The sequence below is a fragment of the Mirounga angustirostris genome, unplaced genomic scaffold, assembly GCF_029215605.1.
Source record: "Mirounga angustirostris isolate CCGP_5_RB_7025 unplaced genomic scaffold, mMirAng1.0.hap1 SCAF_5, whole genome shotgun sequence".
Taxonomy (NCBI): domain Eukaryota; kingdom Metazoa; phylum Chordata; class Mammalia; order Carnivora; family Phocidae; genus Mirounga; species Mirounga angustirostris.
This window is the reverse complement of record NW_026991713.1, coordinates 51,434,124-51,452,329: the sequence shown is the minus strand read 5'-3', so window position 1 is coordinate 51,452,329 and position 18,206 is coordinate 51,434,124. Positions and strand designations below refer to the sequence as shown.

Below are 18,206 nucleotides of genomic sequence, written 5' to 3'. Positions count from 1 at the left end.
AATGGTTCCATCTAACATTGGTTAATTAAATGGTTCCATTTAAGCATTGTTCAAAGTCTAATAAAATAACTTCCTTTGTAACAACGCATTACTGTGGACTTGTTATCTCCATTGTGCATAGGACACAATAGACCTGGGGGGGGGGACGTGCTTAGAGTCAGTATTTGGTGGGGACAGTTGGGACTGCAACTCCAGATCTGTTCCATTCAAAAGCCTCTGGTTTCCTATTTCATCTGGTTGCTGTAGTTCTCAACTGGGAAGAATTCTTCCTCTTCGTCTCTAAGTTTAGCCCTGAATCAGCCCGAGTCTGTGACCCCTCAGTATGTTGAGAAAGGCTGCAGTGCAGTCCGTGGGCAGAAGGGATCACTCTAGGGAGTAGCTACTCTTGAGATCTCGGCGGCACGAATATTTCAGGACCTGATTTCAGTCAAGTTCTCCAATACTGCCATTTTCCAAAATACCGTGGAAAGAGGGAATTAAGACAACGTTCACTCCGGACTTCCTCACTCCACAACGCCAAAAAAAAAAAAAAAAAGTAAAAAGGAATTAAATGAGCTTATTTACATTAAGAATTTCACGTCTGGATTATTCTGAGGCGATCATGGGACTCCACTGCAGCCAACACAGCCTTTAAAACAGTTACAGATCTATCCCTCCAGACTATGATATTCCCCAGTGACAGCCTCGCACGTGTCCAGCATTCTGCACACCTGTGACTATTAGAATGTTTGCAATCAGGAGTTCAATGTCTGTCTTCTCCACTATCATCGCACGCCGTACCCTGTCGTTGGCTGTCGAGGACGGGGCGGGATTTGCAGTTCTAGGAATCCGAAACTGCTCACTGCGCAGGGCTCCCTAGCTTCACGTTTAGAGTGAGGGAGGGACAGGCAGAGGGTGTGGACCAGGTCGGACTCCAGACAGCCCCCAGCCTCCCCGCCCCCCGCTACGGAGAACTGGAAGCCAGCCGCCGCACCAGCCCGGGCGGCAGGATAGGCGGCGGAGGCCGAGGCTGGTCCGGCGGGCGTGCGCACGCGCACCCGCGCGCGCCGGCCGTCGGTCACGTGGCCCCCGGCCAGGGCTCGCGAAGCCGGAAGTGTCCCGGGGCTCAAGGAGGCCGCGGGAGCCCGCTGGAGGTAGTGCGACGGAGACCGGGCGCGGTAAGTGGGGCGGCGCGGGCGCAGGGCCCGAGCTGCGTGGGGCACGGGCAGCGAAGCCGGCATGGGCCGGCGAGGAGCGCTCCCTGCCCCTGTGGGAAATTGGGATGCTGAGTCAGAGCGGGGGCGGGGCGGGCGACCCGAGAAGCCCAGCACTAGCCTAGGCCGAGCCCTGCCCGGACCTTGGCCGGGTGGACGCCGCCCCCCGGGGGTCTGGGGCGCCCGAAACCCGGTGGAATGGTCGCGCGGGCCGGTCCCTTCCGTCTCTACTCCTCGCCCCCTGGGCGGCCCTGTGACCGGGGCCCTCCCGGGTCAGCGTATAGCGATGTTAGGCACGAAGAAAGAGGACGTGCCCGTTACCGGGTATGGGCCCTGGCCGCCCCGGAGAGACGGATTCCCCGTTTTTCTTAAGAGTTTGACCGCTTTCTACCCCTCTTTATGAGCGTTGACACTATCGGCAGTGTTTAAATGGTTCGATTTTTCAGATGATTGAAGAGACGTTTCGTTAGGGTTTTAGTGATGACAACGGCGGGGATTGACTAACCGGAAGCTGGAAGCAGAGGACGTCTATTAGTATACACACATATAATGGGAATTCCCAAACATTTCCTTTGGGAAATGGCTTACGGGTTTATCTTCCAGTCCGTTTCCCAGGTATTTTCAGTAGGTGGCCTCAAAACAAGGTCTACCCGTTAATTGTCCAGCGCAGAACCGAAGACCCACTTTTTTCACTCTAGAACACTTAATTATTAACATAGTGGTGAAGTTTGGAAATCCTTGAACTTTGTCCATATGCCTGTCATCAAACCTGTTTTCATCTGTGGACAAATAGTAACTTTCGTTTTGGACAGTATGAGGAAGTAGGCTTAAGGCAGTCACTAGTAACATACTTGTTGAGTGCCTGCCTATAGTGTATCAAAATTTGGTGAAGATTTATAAAGCAAACACCTTGTGGATGTGCTGAGTCATGTTTTAGCATGCTGTTGTTGTGGGTTTATTGGAAGATAGTTTCAAAAGACGTTTCCCCCTCATCATTGTGAAACTAGGCTTATATCTTCATATAGAAAGCAGATATCTTAGCTGAAAAATGTGCTTATATATTATTCACTAGATACGTGTAGGTACCTAATGACACTGTTTTACATTTACAGTTAGCACACAGTAATTAGGGAAGGTTTTTCATTATTGAAAAATATTTGGAAATATTGAAAAGATAATTGAGAAGTTTATTATTATTAACCTCAGCTGACAGATGTGTATTCCTTACTTGTCAAAAGTGGATCTTATTTTTATTGCTTATTTCCAATAAATTTCTGTAGATAACATTCCTTATCTAAACTAGATGGGTGGTAAAATTAGATATCTTAGTATGTAAGATTGTTGAAAATTGGCCATTCTTTATGTTCCTAATCCTTCTTGGAATAATGTAGTCATTAATTCATCACTGAATACCTAATCTGTTCTAATGGACTATAAAGGGATATCAGGATCTGTTTTGATCTGATATTACAGCAGGTTTAAGGTGGCATGGTGAGATTTTTACTCCAACATGGAGCTCAAGTATTTTTAACATCCTTATAGTGATACAACTTTTCAGTATTAAAGGAGAAGGTTGGGTAGTGGTTATGCTTTTTTCTTAAATTGACTTTATTTTTTAGAGCAATTTTAGGTTTACAGCAAAATTGAGCAGAAGGTACAGAGATTTTACTTAATACATAACAGCCTCCACTTGCTTGTTTTTTAAGACTTGGTAATATACACTTAATATGCATATATTTATATACTTGGAGATTGGATAATTTATCTTTTAGTTTCGGAAGAGTTAGTAACCTTTCAGGAATAAAAAATTTTGCACCTTTCCATTATGATTGTTGGAAACTGTGCAGATAAAATTTTACCTTATGGAAATGTTATGCCATTGTTTTCATTAGTGTATCCCTGCCCTTAAAGAAACAAAGTAATTCTTTAATATATTTCTGTTATATTTTACATTATTACTTTAAGACACTTTATAATTCATCATTGACTAATCTTTCAAAACATTTGAAGAAGGTGAGTGGCCCATATCACTCTAAGAAAGATAAAATTAGAAAGGAAATAGATATTTCTGCAGCCCTGTGATAAGTGAGTTAAAGTGAATATATGTCATTGGTTAATGTTTTTTCAGAGCCCACATGGCATTTTAGTCTTTAATATTATTGGTCATAGAGATTTTTACATTAGACTGTACACTTCAATTTAGCAATAACTAAGTGTGATCTTACTGGAGACTAAAAATAGCTAACATTTGTTCCTTAAATGTATTGTTCCCTTAAAACAAACATGCAGATTTTTTCTTCTCTCTTAGTTTAACAAGATCTCCTGACCAAGCCGAGATGCAGAGCACTTCTAATCATCTGTGGCTTTTATCTGATATTTTAGGCCAAGGAGCTACTGCAAATGTCTTTCGTGGAAGGCATAAGGTTGGTTCAGAAGGCTTTTTATCACTTGTGAAGGCTTTTTATCACTGTATATGTTTTCTTTTGAGAAGCACATTTGTACTAAAACGTGAGACTTGATGTTTTTGCTTATACTGTCTAAAGAGAGTTCCTGTTTTTGTGGTTCATGTATAGCTTTTGTTAGAGTTAGTGATATCTACCCAGTGGTGGCAGAGGTTAGGTGTTGGGTGTGGAGAGAAAAAGGAGATTGGTTTAAACAAGGGACTAGGAAGATTAGTGTAGATAAGTGTGCCTTTTGATTCTTTCCCCAACCTATTCCTCCTATGGTAGGGAATGATCTCACTAGCAGAGAAGTTCCGTATGGCAGGGCATTGGGGTGGGCTGCAGACGAGGGAGAAGTATGGGAAGACAGATGTATAGTTCGAGGGGAATCCACAGATGATTCTCATATGCTATACTACAGCTTCATGTCGCAGTAAATAGCATCCTACAAGGTAGAGTGGAATAAAATAAGATTATCAGCAAGGAACCCACACTTAAAAGGTATGAGGTAAACAGAACTTGTTAGTGGAAGTGAGAATAGAATAAAAGGGCTAATCTTGGAGGCACTTGAAGAACCAAAAAGACTTTCTGTCAGATTCTATATTGGAGGATGAAATTAAAGATAATTAAAATAATTTAAAATGAAATTTAAGATCATTAAAGTTTCTGTTCTGGGAAGGAAGCTGGAAAAATAATACAGAAAAAACTATTCTGTAATGCAAACAATCCACTAATTTTTCAGCACTGTGAAATTTTTTTGAGCTAAATGATGTTCAGAGGCCTTTAAATTCTTATTTTCAGAAACAAGAGCTTTAAATATTTTAGTAAGGAGGAGTTTCATGTTTTCCTTCCTGTTTTCCTGTAGCCTGTGATTGTGATTGCCAATCAGTTCTGTCCTAAACAGTAAGATAAGCTTTCGGAGGGGAGGGGCTGTTTGGGCTGTTTCCTCTGGGGAGAGCCGATGACTGTAAACAGCCTCTGGTTCCTAGAAAATGAATCAGAAGTGTCATACAGCTTTTAGCCTTTTTCACTCTGATTCTAGGATTGTCCACAGGTTCTGGGTCCTTGATTCAATTTCTTATGGTCTCTGGATCCTTTATCAAGTCCATTGTGATCAACTTTGGATATTCCTGTCCTAGAGATTGTTTTTGTTTTGTGCCCTGTGCCAAGAAGAAGAGAAATTGGGGGGGGGGGGTGACACAGGATTTAGCTTTGAGACCACATCTGACTATCCATCTTCCTGTGACCCAAGTTAACTTAACAAACTTTAATAATCACTTGGTATGTGACAGGCACTGTGATGGGTCTAGTGAACATAACTGCAAATAATGTACAGTTCCTTCCCACAAAGAGTTTTGGGTTTAGTAGCAAGGTTGGCATTGGAAGGGACAGAAATTGGAAACTGATGGAATGATAGTTACTTAGATACTCAAGTGTCCTTCATTTAAGTTCCTACATATAGTAGGCATTCTGCAAATATTTGTGGAATAAATGAATGAATGAATGAGGACAGATTAGACCACCTGAAGATAACCTGAAGTTCTTCTTCAAAGGAAACGAGAATGTATTTTATCCAGAAAGCCTAAAATAAGGATTTGAGAGTCATAGGAATTTACTTAAAAGATTGTGAAGAGTCAGTTTAGTATTCAGTATCTAATATTCTTCCCAGGGATGTATTTTGAGAAATCATGTTTGTTCTCAGTGACGTCAGTTCCAAAGGTTTAGGACTATACCCAAAAAATCCTGCTTGCCCTTAATAACTATTAAAGGATTTTTAACCATGATATTAGTAAACCTTTTTATATTACTTTCTTAATCTGTCTCTTTTTCAGTGAGTTTCCCCAGTTGCTCATCTGTTAGGATTCTCCTACTTTTGGATTTAGTTGGAAATAAGTATCCTCAAGAAAAATCTTGGTGGTGTAGTTGGGTGGTATAGATTTGCAGTGTTCTTACTCTGGTTGAACAATGGAAAAACAGTATAATTAAACTGTGGTTTGGTTGTTATTCTGTTTTCATATTGTCTGAAAATGAGTAGTAGGCAAGAGTGAGGGAGGTGTGATCACGTCACAAAGATGGTGGTCTCCAAATAGTGATCTTGAAGAGTGGTTGTGAAGCAGTTAAATGGTTTTAAGAAAAAAGATCATGAGATTCTGAAGTGAGAAAAAGAACATGAGATTCTGACAGAAAAAGATTGTGAGCTTCTGAGGTAATCATGGCTATGAGCAGTGAATCTGTATGGAAAGCTGTGGAGAGGGTATCAAAGCAGGCACAGCACGGAGATCCTGACAGACAGGCAGCCATGAAATATGTTAAGGCACGTGGTGCTTGAACCCCAAAGTCAAAGAGGAAATGATCTTTCCACTTGCTCCAGGGAAGTTCACCCTTGGGTTATGGGGAAAGTAAGATTAAACTCAAAGAATCTGGACTGACCACCAAGGAGAGGCTTCCCAATTAGAATGACTGGAAGGAAGTGGAGGAGTCTGAAAGAGAGCCTTAAAGTAAAGTTAATATGAAAGGGGTGCCTGGGTGGCTCAGTCGTAAAGTGTCTGCCTTCGGCTCAGGTCATGATCCCAGGGTCCTGGGATCGAGCCCCACGTCGGGCTCCCTACTCAGTGGAGAGCCTGCTTCTCCCTCTCCCTCTGCCTGCCTCTCTACCTACTTGTGCTCTCTCTCTCTCTCTGTCAAATAAATAAAATCTTTTAAAAAAAGTAAATGAAGTTAATATGAAGAACATAAGAAGGTAACATTTACCTGAAATTAAGCATATATTTGTACCTCTAAGAGTCCCTCCCAGCTACAGCTGTGCATTGTAATTTTCTGTGCAATCTACTTCAATATGCCATGAGAGAGTGAGAGTGGGGTGCTGCAGGTATATCCATAGAGAAAAGGAAATGTCTTTGATCCTCCAAGAGAAGGCTCTATAAAGAAACAGTCTGCCCTAGTCATCTAGGTGAAGTCGCAGAAAGATCTCTAAGGCAGCAGTGATGCAATCCAATGAGGATAGGCTACTTAAACCCAACCGACTCCAGCTCCTACTTCCATACGCACATCTATACGCACATCTACACGCACAGTATTGCAGCTAGGGAGTGTTTCTTTTTTTTAAGATTTTATTTATTTGACAGAGAGCATGCACAAGCAGGGGGGAAGGACCAAGGGAGAGCGAGAAGCAGGCTCCCCACTGAGCACAGAGCCCAGCATGGGTCTCGATCCCAGGACCCTGGGATCATGACCTGAGTTGAAGGCAGACACTTAACCGACTGAGCCACCCAGGCATCCCTACTTTGAGCTTCTTAATGAAATTTCATATATGGAGTATAGTTTTCAATCTCTCTTTTCCTGTTTAGTTTTTAAATTATTAGACTTGGAGAAACCCTTCTAAATTCCACTTTCTTATCTAAAATATACTTTCACATTTGGTATTATTAGAGCTCTTATATGTAAGTGACTGTCTTTGCCTCATGTATCATAATGGAAGCTTTTTCTTTTTTTTAACTTTTATGTATTTATTTATTTTTAAGTAGGCTGTAGGTCCAGTGTGGGGCTTGAACTCACGACCCTGAGATCAAGAGTTGCATGCTCTACTGACTAAGCCAGCCAGGCACCCCGGAAGCTTTTTAATATGAAAGAAAATAGCCTTTTCTTCATTCCAAAGCATACAATTTGAGAGAAATTTGGAGCAGCTGACTGATTTTAGCTTTAAAAAGAAATCAAGAGGGGCGCCTGGGTGGCTCAATTGGTTAAGCGACTGCCTTCGGCTCAGGTCATGATCCTGGAGTCCCGGGATCGAGTCCCACATCGGGCTCCCTGCTCGGCAGGGAGTCTGCTTCTCCCTCTGACCCTCCTCCCTCTCATGCTCTCTGTCTCTCATTCTCTCTGTCTCAAATAAATAAATAAAATCTTTAAAAAAAAAAAAAATCAAGAGCTCTAGTATAGTTACCTATGCTTAAAAATATTTGGGTGTTCTAACACCAGTCAGAATGGCCAAAATTAACAAGTCAGGAAACAACAGATGTTGGCAAGGATGTGGAGAAGGGGGAACCCTCCTACACTGTTGGTGGGAATGCAAGCCGGTGCAGCCACTCTGGAAGACAGTATGGAGGTTCCTCAAAAAGTTGAAAATAGAGCTACCATACAATCCAGCAATTGCACTGCTGGGTATTTACCCCAAAGATAACAAATGTAGTGATCCAAAGGGGTATGTGCATCCCAGTGTTTATAGCAGCAATGTCCACAATAGCCAAACTATGGAAAGAGCCAAGATGTCCATCAACAGATGAATGGATAAAGAAGATGTGGTAGGGGCGCCTGGGTGGCTCAGTCGTTAAGCATCTGCCTTCGGCTCAGGTCATGATTCCGGGGTCCTGGGATCGAGCCCCGCATCGGGCTCCCTGCTCGGCCGGGAGCCTGCTTCTCCCTCTCCCACTCCCCCTGCTTGTGTTCCCCTCTCTCGCTGTGTCTCTCTCTGTCAAATAAATAAAATCTTTAAAAAAAAAAAAAAAGATGTGGTATATATATATACAATGGAATATTATGCAACCATTAAAAAAAACCGAAATCTTGCCATTTACAATGACGTGGATGGAACTAGGTGGTATTATGCTAAGTGAAATATGTTAATCAGAGAAAGACATGTATCGTATGATCTCACTGATATGAGGAATTCTTAATCTCAGGAAACAAGCTGAGGGTTGCTGGAGTGGTGGGGGGTGGGAGGGATGGGGTAGTTGGGTGATAGACATTGGGGAGGGTATGTGCTATGGTGAGTGCTGTGAATTGTGTAAGACTGATGAATCACAGACCTGTACCTCTGAAACAAATAATACATTATACGTTAAAAAAAAAAAAGAAGAGGATAGTAGGAAGGGAAAAATGAAGGTGGGAAATTGAAGGGGGAGACAAACCATGAGAGACTATGGACTCTGAGAAACAAACTGAGGGTTCTAGAGGGGAGGGGCCTGGGGGGGATGGGTTAGCCTGGTGATGGGTATTAAAGAGGGCACGTATTGAATGGAGCACTGGGTGTTATACGCAAACAATGAATCATGGAACTCTACATCAAAAACTAATGATGTAATGTATGGTAATTAACATAATAAATTTTAAAAAATATTTGGGTGTTCTATAAGACAGATAAATTGCTATAGCTAGTTCTTATAGTACCTTTTAATCTGCTTTATAATATCATAAATAAATAAAACCTTTCTCTTTTTTTTAGAAAACTGGTGACTTATTTGCTATCAAAGTATTTAATAATATAAGCTTCCTTCGTCCAGTGGATGTTCAAATGAGAGAATTTGAAGTGTTAAAAAAACTCAATCACAAAAATATTGTCAAATTATTTGCTATTGAAGAGGAGGTAAGTAGTCAAGCTTTAGTTAATCTTGTCATATTTATTGTAAATACTGCAATTCAGGAGAAATGACCTAATATAAAAAATTGTTTTATAAACAATGAGCTTTTTTAAATGGTGAAAATTAGAGCTCATATAACCAAATATTCTGTCCTCAAAGATTCTTGAAGAGATAAAACAATGGAAATAAAGTATCATGGAATCAGAGCAAGTAGTGTAAGAAATAAGAGTAAAGAATATGGTTACCAGTATTTTTACTAAAAATAAAAACTAAGTGAAATTAAATTGGCATAATTATACAAGGGGGAAGTCAAGCAATAGAAAGAAGACTTTGTAAAAGAAAAAAATCCTAGGAATCCAGAAATTAATATAGTATATGAAATATATACTGTATATGTTAATATAGTATGTAAAAGATAAAATTGACTTTAGGGAGAAACTGAAAAGAGAATGTTAATTCGGGGGAAAAAAAAGAATGTCATTAGGAAAATTATCTAGAAGTAATGGAAATAGAAATTTAGTTTGACCCCTTTAGACATGAGTAATCAGTCAAATCACACCTTTTGAATAATGATTTGGCAGTTTATATTCCTTATAATAGTGATTTCATTTTTAGTAAGTATTTCTTAGGAGCTAATCAGAAATGTAAATTATAGTTTTATGCACAAAGATGTTCATTGCTGCCCTGTTTATGATAAAGAATGGTTAAATAAGTTAGAATATGTGATGGATAGTTAGTTACTCAGTTTGTTATGCTCGAGGTTAAGAGTGTAGCCCTCCAGACTGCCAGGTTTCTTGAAGACTTCTGATACCGGCTGCAGAAGAGTTTGGCTTACTGCACAGTCCCCCCAAGACTGTGCTTATTCAGACACTAGCTGCAAGTTCAGAAGTCCCCTAGGGCTACCATCACATCAGACTCGCTGGCTACAAATTTGGGGCTCCCCATGACTGCCCCCAGATTTGATAATTTGCTAGAACGTTGAATGACTCGGGACGCCTGGGTGGCTCAGTCAGTTAAGTGTCCAGCTCTTTATTTCAGCTCATGTCATGATCTCAGGGTCCTGGGATTGAGCCCCATGTTGGCCTTCACACTCTGGTTGGGATTCTCTCCCTTTTCCTCTGCCGGCCCTCCCCCCAACCCCCACTGTGCGCTCTCTCTAAATAAATAAATAAATAAGAAAAAATAAATTAAAAAAAATAGAATGTTGAATGACTCACAGAACTCAGGAAAGCACTATACTTAACAGTTTTATTAGAGCAAAAGGATACAGATTAGAACTAGTCAAAGGAAGAAATTCATAGGACAGATGTAGGAGGATTCCACACATGAATCTTCTTGTCCTCATAGATACAGTACCCTCCTGGCATTGATGTATGACAGTATGCACAGAATATTGCCAGCCTCAGAAACTCACCTGAGCCTTTGGTGTCTAGAGTTTGTGTTGGGACTCAATCACATACTGCCTACATGGCCGACCTGTAGTCTTTAGCCCTTTCCAGAGGTTCAGGCTAACACCTTTAGTCTTCATTTCCTTTGGAAATTGAGATGGACGTACACATCCTAAAACCTCCCTCAAAAATCACATCATTAGACTGTTATGTGGCCAAAGCCCCCATTCAAAGAAAGATACTTCTAGCAGACAAGATACTCCAGATACCTAGTAATCACCTGTTAGTAGCCAAGGGCAGACAAAAGCCTGACCTCTCTTGGGGTAAAATTTATTCTTTACTACACAGTAGTTAAGCAGTAATGAAAAGAGATATTTACCAAAGTTTTAATCACCTGGGAATATGGTTATGTGAGAAAAACAGGATTAAAAATATATATGCACAAACCATGAGAGACAATGGACTCTGAAAAACAAACTGAGGGTTCTAGAGGGGAGGCGGGTGGGAGGATGGGTTAGCCTGGTGATGGGTATTAAAGAGGGCACGTTCTGCATGGAGCACTGGGTGTTATACACAAACAATGAATCATGGAACCTACATCAAAAACTAATGATTTAATGTATGGTGATTAACATAACATAATAATAAAAGAAAAAAATGTATATATGCCGTGTGATCTTGAATATACAGCATCATGTGCAAATAGTGTTGTGTATTTTTACGTGATTTGATATACAGGAAAAAGACTGAAGGGAAATGCACCAAAATGCTAGCATAATTATCTCTGGGTGATGGAATTATGAGTATTTCCCAAATTTTCAACAATCAACGTATTATTTCATTATTTAAAAATAACAGTCTTTGGGGCACCTGGGTGGCTTAGTCGTTAAGCGTCTGCCTTCAACTCAGGTCATAATCCCGGGGTCCTGGGATCGAGCCCCGCATCGGGCTCCCTGCTCAGCAGGAAGCCTGCTTCTCCCTCTCCCACTCCCCCTGCTTGTGTTCCCTCTCTCACTGTCTCTCTGTCAAATAAATAAATAAAATCTTTAAAAAAAATTAAAAAATAGGGCGCCTGGGTGGCTCAGTTGTTAAGCGTCTGCCTTCGGCTCAGGTCATGGTCCCAGGGTCCTGGGATCGAGTCCCACATCGGGCTCCCTGCTTGGCGGGAAGCCTGCTTCTCCCTCTCCTACTCCCCCTGCTTCTGTTCCTGCTCTCACTATCTCTCTCTCTGTCAAATAAATAAATAAAATCTTTAAAAAATAATAATAATAATAATAAAATAAAAAATAAAAATAAGTCTTTTAAAGTTATTTTTCTCTTTTTATAACTACTCAATAGTAGAGAAATTTAAAATAGTTTATAAAAGGGGGCACCTGGGTGACTCAGTTGGTTAAGTGGCTGCCTTCGACTCGGGTCATAATCTCGGGGTCCTAGGATCGAGCCCCACGTCGGGCTCCCTGCTCAGTGAGGAGTCTGCTTCTCCCTCTGCCCCTCCCCCCAACTTGTGCTCCCTCTCTTCCTTTTGCTCCCTCTGTCAAATAATAAATAAAATCTTTTTAAAAATAAATAAAATAGTTTATAAAAGTGTTTTGGGGGGAGCCTGGGTGGCTCAGTTGGTTAAGTGACTGCCTTCGGCTCAGGTCATGATCCCAGAGTCCCTGGATGGAGTCCCACATTGGGCGTCCTGCTCAGTAGGAAGTCTGCTTCTCCCTCTGACCCTCCTTCCTCTCGTGCTCTCTCTCTCTGACCCTCCCCCCTCTCGTGCTCTCCCTCTGCTTCTCCCTCTGACCTTCCCCCACTCTCTCTCCCCCTCAAATAAGTAAATAAAATCTTAAAAAAAAAATAAAAGTATTTTGGGGATATGCAGAAAAAATTATAAGAGGAAGGAAGGATAAAAAATTGGAGATGACTACAAAATTTTTTTTGGAAATGAATACTGGATCTTAAGACTCATAATCACATTTTTAAGTTCCTGAAATGGGCATATATCTTATAATCAGTGTGTATATGTAATTTGATAGTATTTCTTTTTCCCTATAAAGCTGTTACTAAATTGATGGTGTATCTTACAATCAATGGTACATTAAAAGGTTTAAAACAAATAAGCAGCTCAAATGCAAATCTGCAGACTAGCACTTTGCTATGAGAGGGACCACTCAGCTATTCTGCCATTTGTTTTTAAGGCTAGCACTCTATTCCCTGAAGTAAAAGTACTTGTCATGAGAAGAATTTCAAGTGTTTTAAGAGATCTGTTAGAAGATTAATGTCCTAAATGTACTATTATGTATTAGAAATTTTTAAAGAACCATTATAACAGTGTAGCAGTGATTTTCTATTTCAGATTTAGCCAGCTTTCATGGTTGTTTGATCGTCTTCAAAAACAGATCCAATGGGAATTTAGATGTTAATCGTTATATGAGTATAGTCAATACTTATTTAACAAATCCCAGGTAAAGCAATTCACAGTGCCTTTGTTATTGTAGTATATTCTACGTTTAAGTGAAATCAGATAAGTACTAGCATGTAATAAAAACTTACTTTTTGAGTCCCAATCAGTGATTTTTTTTTTTTCCAGACAACAACAAGACATAAAGTACTTATTATGGAATTTTGTCCATGCGGAAGTTTATACACTGTTTTAGAAGAGCCATCTAATGCCTATGGACTACCAGAGTCTGAATTTTTAATTGTTTTGCGAGATGTGGGTACGTTTGTTTATCTGATTTTATAGATAATAGGTGTATATAATCTAATGACAGAATTTTTTTTAAAAGATTTTATTTATTTGAGAGACAGAGAGCATGAGTGGTGGGAGGAACGGGGGGGAAGCAGACTCCCCACTGAGTAGGGAGCCCGATGCAGGGCTCGATCCCGGGACCCCGGGATCATGACCTGAGTCAAAGGCAGGTGCTTAATCAACTGAACCATCCAGGTGCCCCAAGAGTTGTTTTTTTTTTTTTTTAAGTAGGCTCCACACCCAGCATGGAGCCCAACACAGGGCTCGAACTCATGACCCCAAGATCAAGACCCAAGCCGTAATCAAGAGTCTGACCCTTAACCGACTGAGCCACCCAGGTCCTCCTAATGACATAAGAATTTTAAAAGTAATACATTATTTTTATATTCAAAACCAAAGACCTTTATGCAGTACTTTCTTAGATATGACACTAAGAGTATACATACAAAAAGAAAAAATAAATTGAACTTCATCAACATTAAAAACCTTTGTTTCAGAGGACAGTATCAAGTAAGTGAAAAGACAACCCATAGAATGAGAGAAGATATTTACAAATTGTATATCTGATAAGGATTTTTTATCCTAACAACTTAATCAAAAGATAAATGACCCAATTTAAAAATGGGCAAAAAGAAAAAATAAATAAAAATAGGTAAATGATTTGATAAACATTTCTCCAAAGAAGATGTACATATATGGCTCACAAGCACACAGAAAGTTACTCAAGATTATTTGTCATTAGGGAAATGCAAATCAAAACCACAAAGTGATAGCACTAAATACCCACTAGCATGGCCAAATCTAAAAGATAAAACAGGGGCGCCTGGGTGGCTCATTCAGTTGAGCATCCACTTCTTGGTTTCAGCTTAGGTCATGATCTCAGGTTCATGAGATCGAGCCCGGCCTTGGGCTCCTTGCTCAGCAGGGAGTCTGCTTGTGATCCTGTCCCTCTGCACCTCCCCCTACTCATGCATGTGCTGTCTCTCTCTCTCTCTTAAATAAATTAATTAATTTTAAAAAAAGACAAAACAAAAACAGGTGTTGGCAAGGATGTGAAGAAGTTGGACCCTTATATACAGCTGGTGGGATTGTAAAAAGGTACAGCCACTTTGGAAAACAGTCTTAGCAGTTCCTCAAGAGATTAAACATAGAATTACCATGTGACTTAGCAGTTCCATTGCTAGGTATTTACCTAAAAGAATTAAAAACATATCCACACAAAAACTTGTACACCAGTATTCATAATAGCCAAAAATGGAAGTAGCCCAGGTGTTCATCAACTGATGTATAAACAAAATGTCTATTATCCATGCAATGACATATTACTCCTTCATGAAAAAGAAAATGGGGCACTTGGCTCACTCAACCGGTAGAGCATGTGACTCTTGATCTTGGGGTCACGAGTCGGGCCTAGAGCTTACTTTAAAAAAAAGAGAGAAATAAAGTAGTGATACATGCCGTTACATTGATGCACCTTGAAAAATTATGCTAAGTGAAGGAAACCAGACGCAAAGGTCACAATATTTATGATTTCATTTGTATGAAATGTTCAGAATAGGCAAATCCATAGAGACAGAAAGCAGATTAGTCATTGCCAGGGGCTTGAGGGGATGGCAGAGTTGAGGAGTGACTGCTAATGGGTATGGGGTTTCTTTTTGGCATAATGAAAATGTTCTGAAAATAGTGGTGATGGTTGTACACTTTGACTCTTCTAAAAACTACTCAATTGTATACTTTAAAAGGCTGAATTTTATGATACATGAATTTTATCTCAAAGCTATTTTAAAAAAAAAGAATATGGCAACCAAAGGGAATAATATCTTCTTGACGAGAAATGAATCAGTATTTGAGGAATGGGAAAAGTCCAGTGATAAAGAAGGCATAAGGTTAGTGGGAATTCTTGAACTTGACACTGGAAGCAGTGTGGAGACCCCTTAGGCGAGGATAAGAGGAGAGAGAAATAATACATGCTACAGCCTGTTTAACCAAGTAGAAGTTATAGATAATTGATGACTTCCTAAGTATACCGGTAACCCTGAATTTTCATAATTGAATGTGATACCCCTAAGTTTACTTTCATATGTTATATTTGGACATTCATCTGTCAGCTGTCCAATCTTTCATACTGGTGTACAGTGGCATTGTCAGTTAGCCAGAACAGTTTAATTTCAGCAATGTAGCCACCTTTACCCTTAAAAAAGAAAAAGGAAAATGACCTTTGAAGAATAGCTTTAAGCATGTAAGAAATATAGGTCTGTGGAAGCCAGTCTGACACTTTGCTTCTATTACTTTTTTACTGTTTTATGTATTGAGTGCAGTTTACTTTTTTATGGAATTTTTTCCCAAGCTAAAGAAATAAGAAACTGTGGTGAAAGATTGGTAATTTCTCAGGAATCATTATTCTTAAGTTTAGGCAGATTACCCACATGTATATAACTAAAAGTAATTCAGGAAGTCCTATGCTTAAGACCATTTTGTTCCATTTCCTAATAGTACTTAATTAAGAGAGATTGGACTCTTCCCTAGACCATATTGATCCTTATTCTTAAACTCTGTTACTCAGACATGAGATATAAAATGTAAATACCGTTTATTCCTTCTTTGGTAAAAATGATTTTAGACCAACTTATGGAAAAACATATTGAGTGAATATGAATGAATTTGATGTGCATACACGTAGATGCCTACATTATGATTTCCTTTGTTTTATTTTAATAAGTCGGTGGAATGAATCATCTCCGAGAGAATGGCATAGTACACCGCGATATCAAGCCAGGAAATATCATGCGTGTTATAGGGGAAGATGGGCAGTCTGTGTACAAACTCACAGATTTTGGCGCAGCTAGAGAATTAGAAGATGATGAGCAGTTTGTTTCTCTGTATGGCACAGAAGAATATTTGGTAAGTCAGGTATCACTAATTTATTTAAAGCTGAATATGTTGTAAATAATGAGTAACTGGTCAAACTAGTTCACTATAAAATGTCTTAGTAACTTTTATGACAAAAATTAAACTTTATTCTCATGTATATGGTATGTAATGAGGGAATTAGATATTGGTATCTAAGGATGCTGTTATTTTTCTGTTAGAAATTCTTTTTTTTAAATAAAGATTTCATTTATTTATTTGACAGAGAGAGAGACACACAGCGAGAGAGGGAACACAAGCAGAGGGGGTGGGAGAGGGAGAAGCAGGCTTCCCACTGAGCAGGGAGCCCCAATGCGGGGTTCGATCCTGGGACTCTGGGATCATGACCTGAGCCGAAGGCAGACGCTTAACGACCGCATCACCCAGGCGTCCCTCTGTTAAAAATTCTTATAAGTTTTATAAAACTCAAGTTCTTTAATTTTACTAATGCTATGGATCTATATTAAAAGCAAAAGCTATATATACGTTTCAGAAGCATGTAGCTAGTAAATGCTCCCTTTTTTGGATCAGAGCAGTTAACATATTACAAGCTTGTTACCATGATATCCCCTGTAGAGCAAAATTCATTACAATTCTGAAGCAGAAGATTCTATTCAGGGAGGTTGGTTATTGAAATACAGAAAGGAACATTATTAGAAACACAAAAAATGAAATGCTTTTGAAAAGATCTAACTTGAAATGCTAGAAAGCTAGAAAAGCTCTGTGTTTGAAACTGTGTAGATGTGTTTGTGGAAAGTTAGTAAGCACTTGAAACACTTATGAAAATATACTTAAAAGTAAGTATATTTAATTTTTCAAGGAACCACCATACTATTTTCCATGTGGCTGCACCAATTTACATTCCCAGCAACAGTGCCTGAAGATTCCCTCCTTTTCTCCACATCCTTGCCAACACTTGTTATTGCTTGTCTTTTTATACTAGCCATTCTGACTGGTGTGAGGTGGTATCTCATGATTTTGATTTGTTTTTCCCTGATGATTAAGTGATGTTGAGCATCTTTACCTGTGACCATTGGCCATCTGTGTGTCTTCTTCAGAAAAAATGTCTTTTCAGGTCTTCTTCCCATTTGTTAATTGGATTATTTGTGGGTTTTTTGGTGTGGTATGAGTTCTTCTTTTTTCTTTTTGAGAAATCTCTACACCCAACACGCGGCTTGAACTAACAACCCCAAGATCAGGAGTCGCATGCTCCACTGATTAAACCAGCCAGGCTCCCCTGTATGAGTTCTTTATGTGTCTTGGATATTAACACCCTAACGGAGATATCATTTGCGAATATTTTCTCCTATTTAGTAGATTGCCTTTTCATTTCATTGATGGTTTCCTTTGCTGTGCAGAAGCTTTTTATTTTGGTATAGTCCCAGTACTTTATTTTTCCTTTCATTTCCTTTGCTTGTGGTAACTACATATGTAGTGGTGAGCTTTGTGTAATGTGTAGAATTTTTTTTTTAAGTAGACCCCCCACCCAATGTGGGGCTCGAACTCACAACCCTGAGATCAAGAGTTGCATGCTCTACTGATTGAGCCAGCCAGGTACCCCTAGAATTATTGAATCACTGTGTTGTACACCTGAAACTAAAATAATACTGTATGTCAACTATATTTCATTAATAAAAATTTAAAATAAGTAAGTACATTTAACATGTAATCAGGAAGCTTATAATATAAAGCTATCACTAACTGCTCATGGCTCTGGGCTTTATCTTTAAAGTCAGATTCTGGGGCACCTGGGTGGCTCAGTCGTTAAGCGTCTGCCTTTGGATATCGAGCTCCGCGTTGGGTTCGCTGCTCGGCGGGAGGCCTGCTTCTCCCTCTCCCACTCCCCCTGCTTGTGTTCCCTCTCTCACTGTTCTATCTCTGTCAAATAAATAAATAAATAAATAAAATCTTTAAAAAAAAGAGTGAGAGAACAGGTAGAGAAAGGCCCAATGTATCTTAAAAAATAGAAATTTGAAAAATAGTTTATGGAGCCATCCCCACCTCCCACCCCTCCTACACACCACACACAAAATCCAGGGATTGTGACTCTTTGGGAGTCAGATTCATAGATTGCATCATTTAGAAACACCCTCCTAGTAGTGTTATCTGCATTGGTTCCTGGGCCCTTGGGCCATAGCCACATACCACAATGTCATAAGGCATTTGTTTTGATTTAGATGATCAAA

At 39.8% G+C, this 18,206-nt stretch overlaps 1 protein-coding gene across 3 annotated transcripts in view; it reads left to right on the top strand.

The window, feature by feature from the left end:
• The first annotated feature begins 998 nt into the window (after nucleotides 1–998).
• TBK1 (TANK binding kinase 1) overlaps nucleotides 999–18,206 on the top strand; it is a 41,373-nt gene continuing 24,165 nt past the window's right edge. Inside the window, exons 1-5 of one of the 3 annotated variants that reach the window (XM_045873044.3) lie at nucleotides 999–1,157; nucleotides 3,502–3,616; nucleotides 8,853–8,993; nucleotides 12,952–13,081; nucleotides 15,833–16,014. In XM_045873044.3, the coding sequence (XP_045729000.1) occupies nucleotides 3,530–3,616; nucleotides 8,853–8,993; nucleotides 12,952–13,081; nucleotides 15,833–16,014 (540 nt within the window). In that variant the 5' untranslated portion in view covers nucleotides 999–1,157; nucleotides 3,502–3,529. Of the gene's footprint in view, nucleotides 1,158–3,501; nucleotides 3,617–8,852; nucleotides 8,994–12,949; nucleotides 13,082–14,890; nucleotides 15,000–15,832; nucleotides 16,015–18,206 lie in introns of those variants that run through there. The other 2 variants (XM_045873045.3, XM_064590962.1) reach the window with 2 other exon arrangements.